We start from the raw sequence: 7,396 nt of genomic DNA on the forward strand, positions 1-7,396 counted from the left end.
TTCCAGGTGTGTAATTGCACCTGCCCCAGAAAAGCCGCATCCATAATTCAGAGCCCATTGTGATGGCCATGAATACTTTATCTCTGACTTTACCTGTAGAGTGCCTCCCCAGCTTCAGCATCCTCAGTGATCTCAGGAGCCTCAGGATTTGCACGATCCTCCCCACGTTCTCCAGCTCGGTACTCTCACCAAACCAGGTCTCCACCACCAAAGTAATGTAGAAGGGTAGGATGGCAATAAGGTCTATGATGTTCACTACACTCCTAATGAAACCAAATTTGTCTCTTACACATAGAAACCTGAGCAGTAATTCCACTGTGAACCAGGAGACGCAGACATATTCCAGTACGTTTAGTAGAGGCTGATCTACAGTGTTGGCCTCAGAAGAGATGAGGACCATGTTAGCTATGGAGACCACCACAAAGGTCATAGACACTGTGCCAAAGGTCTTAGCTGCTACTGAAGATCCAGGCTTTTCCAACACATCCCAGAGCTTCTGTCTCCAGTGTTCACACACAACCCCAGTGAAGTCATCTTCTTCAGCCTCAATCTCCTCCTCATCCTTCTTGACATCCAGGGACTCTGTCTTGAGTTTCTTCCTGAAGTACCTGTCCCTGCAGCAGTGGTCAATGCTCAGCTCGTCTATCCCCCAGTACTCGATCTCCTGGAGGAAAGACACTGCACACAGCTGCTCCATGACATGCAGGCGCCCAGTCTTATAGTAATTCATGATGTACTCAAACATCTGGGAGCTCCGGTCAAAGAAATACTCATTGTCCATCAGGTTGGCATCATCGCACAGGTCATACACCTCGTCCCCTCCGGAGGTGGCCAACTTACCCAGGCGGGTGTGTGGATGGCTGGACAGGGTTTTCAGGGACAGGATGAACCTGCTGCCCCCGACATTGATGGTAAAATGATCCCGGGGGGCTGTGGAATAATCGCTGCAGAAGACGCTGGAGTCCAAGGAGAAAGCAGAATCCGAATCTCCGCCGGCAGAAAAGGACATCTGCTTCTTCAAGTTACTGCTGCTGGACTGTGGGGGGATCCTGAGACCCCCTTCATCGTCAGATGGGACCTCAGAACAGAATAAATGGGGGAGCATGGGTCCTGGTCAGTGCGTCTGCGCCTTCAGCAGCCGATCTCAGGGCACTGTCTGCAGCCGGTACTCTCTCCAGTCAGTGACTACCTGAGTCTGCTGCCTCCGCTCATCAGGACGTGGTCACTGCTTCTATTGTCTTCTATACCGCTCACTCCCTTTTGGTGTTGAAAGTTCTCTAGACCCAAGTAAAGACTCTCTTAGCACCGGCTACAGGCGATAGTATTCAGGTGGATTTCGGTGCTTTACCATCCTCAGAAAGGACAACACCGAACTCTCAGATCTTGGTCTCCGTGTCTTAATTCCATGAAGGTGCTCCATACGTCCTGTGCATTCAGAACCACAAGCAGGGACACCTCTTTAGTACCTTCAGACTGGGCAGCACTCTGTGTTTTTAGCACCCTGGGACTGGATAGGGGGTTGGCATCCTTAAAGCTTCTCTGCTCCCAGCACCCTCGCAATAGACAAGGTTTCTCATGTGTCAGCACCCTCAGAGTTAATATGTTTTCTGTGCTTCAGCCCTATTCCAGCTTTCAGCACTATTTACAAGGACACCTCTTCAGCACCTCCAGGGAGCGCAGTGCTGTCTATTCTACCCTCAGAATGGACAGAGCTCCGGGTTTCCAGCACCTTCGGAGTTCATAGGGTTTTGCATTTCATGTACCCACAAAGTGGACAAAGCTTCACTGCTCCAAGCACTCTTAGAATGGACACGGTTCTTCTGTCAGCACCCCCAGAGTGGGCAGGGTGTCTCAGCTTTCAGTCCCATTGAAATGACTGAGTTTTCAGCACTATTCACAGACCAGGCTGATAGAGAATAGGGCTTCTGTATTTATGTACCCTCACACTGAACAAGCTGTCTCTTATGTGAGTACTGTGAGAGCTAAATGAGTGTTTGTGCTTTCAGTTCTATTTCCATGGAAAGTGTCTTCAACACCATTAGCAGAGATGCCTTTTCAGCACCCTGGAAGTGGACAAGGTTTCTGAGCTTTCAGCACAAATGCCATGAAAAGTAATTTGTTCTTTCAGCTCTGTTGGCAGAGATGTCTCTTCAGCACCTTCGGCATGGACAGTTCTCTCTGTTTTCAGCACCCTCAGAGTGGACAGCTATGTCTTCTTTCAGCACCCTCAGAGTGTACAGCTATGTCTTCTTTCAGCACCCTCAGAGTGGACAGCTATGTCTTCTTTCAGCACCCTCAGAGTGTACAGCTATGTTTTCTTTCAGCACCCTCAGAGTGTACAGCTATGTCTTCTTTCAGCACCCTCAGAGTGGACAGCTATGTCTTCTTCCAGCACCCTCAAAGTGTACAGCTATGTCTTCTTTCAGCACCCTCCGAGTGTACAGCTATGTCTTCTTTCAGCACCCTCAGAGTGTACAGCTATGTCTTCTTTCAGCACCCTCAGAGTGTACAGCTCTCTCTTCTTTCAGCACCCTCAGAGTGTACAGCTATGTCTTCTTTCAGCACCCTCAGAGTGTACAGCTATGTCTTCTTTCAGCACCCTCAGAGTGTACAGCTCTCTCTTCTTTCAGCACCCTCAGAGTGTACAGCTATGTCTTCTTTCAGCACCCTCAGAGTGAACAGCTATGTCTTCTTTCAGCACCCTCAAAGTGTACAGCTATGTCTTCTTTCAGCACCCTCAGAGTGTACAGCTATGTTTTCTTTCAGCACCCTCAAAGTGTACAGCTATGTCTTCTTTCAGCACCCTCAGAGTGGACAGCTATGTCTTCTTTCAGCACCCTCAGAGTGGACAGCTATGTCTTCTTTCAGCACCCTCAGAGTGTACAGCTATGTCTTCTTTCAGCACCCTCAAAGTGTACAGCTATGTCTTCTTTCAGCACCCTCAAAGTGTACAGCTATGTCTTCTTTCAGCACCCTCAGAGTGGACAGCTATGTTTTCTTTCAGCACCCTCAAAGTGTACAGCTATGTCTTCTTTCAGCACCCTCAGAGTGGACAGCTATGTTTTCTTTCAGCACCCTCAAAGTGTACAGCTATGTCTTCTTTCAGCACCCTCAGAGTGGACAGTTCTCTCTTCTTTCAGCACCCTCAGAGTGTACAGCTATGTCTTCTTTCAGCACCCTCAGAGTGGACAGCTCTTCTTTCAGCACCCTCAGAGTGTACAGCTATGTCTTCTTTCAGCACCCTCAAAGTGTACAGCTATGTTTTCTTTCAGCACCCTCAGAGTGGACAGCTCTCTCTTCTTTTCGCACCCTCAGAGTGGACAGCTATGTTTTCTTTCAGCACCCTCAGAGTGGACAGCTCTCTCTTCTTTTCGCACCCTCAGAGTGGACAGCTATGTTTTCTTTCAGCACCCTCAGAGTTGACAGCTATGTCTTCTTTCAGCACCTTCACAGCTGACAGCCCTGTGCACTGGATTAGAAGGAATCTCTCCTCACCACAGCTCAGGGAGGTGGATGCACAGACCAAAGCCATGTGCAGACCAATTGGATGAACCTTAGAGGGCTGTCAGTCTCTGTAAAACACATGCCATCACTGTCTCCTGTACACACCTCTCTATAGCCTTGTGAGAGGGATTGTGTAATACCAAAATATATAGAAATACTTCAAAGAAATGAACAGATAATTTAGCTAGTAATCACGTTAGCTGTTTGAACAAGGGTTAACAATTTGGCATTGAATTCGTTTTTTTATGAGTGATTACAACAGATGTAACAATGAGATAACGTAAAGGGTTTTCTGGGGCATTAAGTAGATATTAGATAAATATGGGATAGATAAATAAATGCGAAAAAGATAGCTAGCTAAAACAAACAAAGATAAGTTGGCCAGCACATACTGATACCAAACTACTGCATGGACCTGGTATACAGGTGCACGCTGCTATGCTGGATATACACAAACAGGAGAATACAGCAGCACACTGCTAACACAAAGATACAGATGAAACATGAAATGCTATATTGCTACAATGCAAAAAAAAAAAATGAAAAAATGTAGGTACTTTGCTCACCATTTGGCGAAATAGTTTGGACCATCCCACCACTATAAGGTGACCTCATTGGGACGGACCCTTCACTATGAAAGTGCCTCTGTGCAATCAGTTACCAGGCTTGTAAGGTCTGGAACATCCAGCACCTTGTAAGATGGGTGGGGTGCAGGAGCAAACATGGAGGTAGCCACTCCACCATATGTATAACACAAACAAAGATAAGTTGGCCAGCACATACTGATACCAAACTACTGTTACCAGGCTTGTTCCAGATCTTACAAGCCTGGTAACTGATTGCACAGAGGCACATTCATAGTGTAGGGTCCGTCCCAATGAGGTCACCTTATAGTGGTGGGATGGTAAAAAAAAAAAAAAAACTATTTGCCCAAATGGTGAGCAAAGTACCTCCATTTTTTCATTTTTTGCATTGTAGCAATATAGCATTTCAGGTTTCATCTGTGTCTTTGTGCTAGCAGTGTGCTGCTGTATTCTCCTGTTTAGATAGATAGATATGAGATAGACAAATGTGAGAGATAGATAGATAGATAATAAATAATTCAAATAGAAGCAGCACATCAAGTAGAATCAGGTGATAGTCAGTATGGGGTGCTCGCATAATTGGAGCCTGGGTCCACCGGTTCCTCAATCCAAATAGGTGAAATAGAATGCAGCACACCACTGTTGCAGTCAAAACAAATAGATTTATTCCATAGCATGCAGAGGACTACGTTTCACCAGTCTCACACCGGCTTTATCACTAGTGGTGTGCTGCATTCTATTTCACCTATTTAGATAGATAGATAGATAGATAGATAGATATAAGATACATAGATAGATATTAGATAGACAGACAGATAGATAGATGGATAGATATGAGATAGATAGATAGGTAGATAGATGGATAGATAGATATGAGATACAGGGCCGGCCTTAGGGGTGTGCAAGCTGTGCGGCCGCACAGGGCGCCATAGCAACAGGGGCGCCGGGCGGCCGACACAGCTCGCACCAGGAAAATGTAATTTGTATTGCCTGACGTCCAGTTCCGGAGTGAGGTGCCGGGCAGGTAACTTCTTCAGACATTTACCGCTGCTTCGGGCAAGCAGAGCTAAATGCCAGTGTAATGAAGAAAACTGTGCCCTGTAGCAGAATGTGACCCTCCGCACAGGGACACAGTTTTCTGCTTTGCAGGCCGCTCCCTCTTATTACATTTCCACTACCCTCCCTCAACTGTGTCCCTATGCGGAGTGTCACATTCCGCTTCAGGGTACAGTTTTCTTCATTACACAGGGAGGTTTCGTTTACCCCGCCCTCCTCCGCGTCTCTGGTTGGCTGGCCGGCCCGAGTCTGAAGAGGGACGTTGCACATGTGACGTCCCTCCGCAGACCCGCACGTCAGTGACGTCACTCGTCAGGCCGACGCCAGAGAGGAGAATGCAGCGCAGGACAGGTAAGTGTGTCTATGTTTGTGTGTATGTGTGTGTGCATGTGTGGGTGTCTGTCTGTGTGTGTTGGTGTCTGTGTGTGTGTGGGTGTCTGTCTGTGTATGTGTGTGTGTATGTGAGTCCCGGGGGGGGGGGACCTGCTTCTACCTAATGTGGGGAACCTGCTTCTACATAATGTGGGGAACCTGCTTCTACATAATGTGGGGAGCCTACTTCTACCTAATGTGGGGAACTTGCTTCTACCTAATGTGGGGAACCTGCTTCTACCTAATGTGGGGAACCTGCTTCTACATAATGTGGGGAGCCTACTTCTACCTAATGTGGGGAACCTGCTTCTACCTAATGTGGGGAACCTGCTACTACCTAATGTGGGGAACCTGCTTCTACCTAATGTGGGGAACATGCTTCTACATAATGTGGGGAGCCTGCTTCTACCTAATGTGGGGAACCTGCTACTACCTAATGTGGGGAACCTGCTTCTACCTAATGTGGGGAACCTGCTACTACCTTATTTGGGGAACTATACTGCACCTAATGTGGGGGAACTATACTGCCAACATAATGTGGGGGAACTATACTGCACCTAATGTGGGGAAACTATACTGCCAACCTAATGTGGGGGAACTGTACTGCACCTAATGTGGGGGAACTATACTGCACCTAATGTGGGGAACTATATGGCACCTAATGTGGGGGAACTATACGGCACCTAATGTGGGGGAACTATACTGCACCTAATGTGGGGAACTAAACTGCACCTAATGTGGGGGAACTATACGGCACCTAATGTGGGGGAACTATACGGCACCTAATGTGGGGGAACTATACTGCACCTAATGTGGGGAAGTATACTGCATCTAATTTGGGGGAACTATACTGCACCTAATGTGGGGAACTATACTACACCTAATGTGGGGAACTATACTGCACCTAATGTGGGGAACTATACTGAGCCTAATGTGGGGAACTATATGGCAACTAATGTGGGGGAACTATACAGCACCTAATGTGTGGGAACTATACGGCACCTAATGTGAGGGAAGTATGCTGCACCTAATGTGGGGAACTAAACTGCACCTAATGTGGGGAACTATACGGCACCTAATGTGGGGGAATTATACTGCACCTAATGTGGGGAACTATACTGCACCTAATGTGGGGAACTATACTACACCTAATGTGGGGAACTATACTGCACCTAATGTGGGGAACTATACTGAACCTAATGTAGGGAACTATACTGCACCTAATGTGGGGAACTATACTGCACCTAATGTGGGGAGCTATACTACACCTAATGTGGGGGAACTATACTGCACCTAATGTGGGGAACTATACTGAACCTAATGTGGGGAACTATACTGAACCTAATGTGGGGGAACTATACAGCACCTAATGTGGGGAACTATACTGCATCTGATTAAGGGGGCAGGGGACTGGTGAAGGGGTACATGGGACTGATTAACCCCTTAAGGACCAAGGATGTACCGGTACGTCCTTGGTCCTGCTCTCCTGACATAACGCGGGGTTACACAGTAACCCCGTGTCATATCAAGGCGGGCCCGGCATCATAGTGAAGCCGGGACCCGCCTCTAATAGCGCGCAGTGCCGATCACGGCGCCGCGCGCTATTAACCCTTTAGCCGCGTGCTAAGAGCTGAGCCGCGCGGCTAAAAGTGAAAGTGTAAGTTGCCGGCTAGCTCAGTCGGGCTGTTCGGGATAGCCACGGCTAATCGCGGCATCCCGAACAGCTTACAGGACAGCGGGAGGGCCCCTACCTGCCTCCTCGCTGTCCGATCGCCGAATGACTGCTCAGTGCCTGAGATCCAGGCATGAGCAGTCATGCTGCAGAATCGTCGATCACTGGTTTCTTATGAGAAACCAGTGATCAATGATGAAGATCAGTG

General features: G+C 47.9%; 1 protein-coding gene across 2 annotated transcripts in view; it reads right to left on the reverse strand.

Annotated features, from left to right (window-relative positions):
• The window catches only part of KCNV1 (potassium voltage-gated channel modifier subfamily V member 1), a 75,812-nt gene extending 73,579 nt beyond the window's left edge, over positions 1-2,233 (reverse strand). For both annotated transcript variants that reach the window (XM_056522620.1, XM_056522619.1), the window contains exon 1: positions 94-2,233. In XM_056522620.1, coding sequence (XP_056378595.1) covers positions 94-1,105 — 1,012 coding nt within the window. In that variant the 5' untranslated portion in view covers positions 1,106-2,233. The remainder of the gene's footprint in view (positions 1-93) is intronic.
• Between the last annotated feature and the right edge of the window lie 5,163 nt (positions 2,234-7,396).

The sequence above is a fragment of the Hyla sarda genome, chromosome 5 (assembly GCF_029499605.1).
Source record: "Hyla sarda isolate aHylSar1 chromosome 5, aHylSar1.hap1, whole genome shotgun sequence".
Lineage (NCBI taxonomy): Eukaryota > Metazoa > Chordata > Amphibia > Anura > Hylidae > Hyla > Hyla sarda.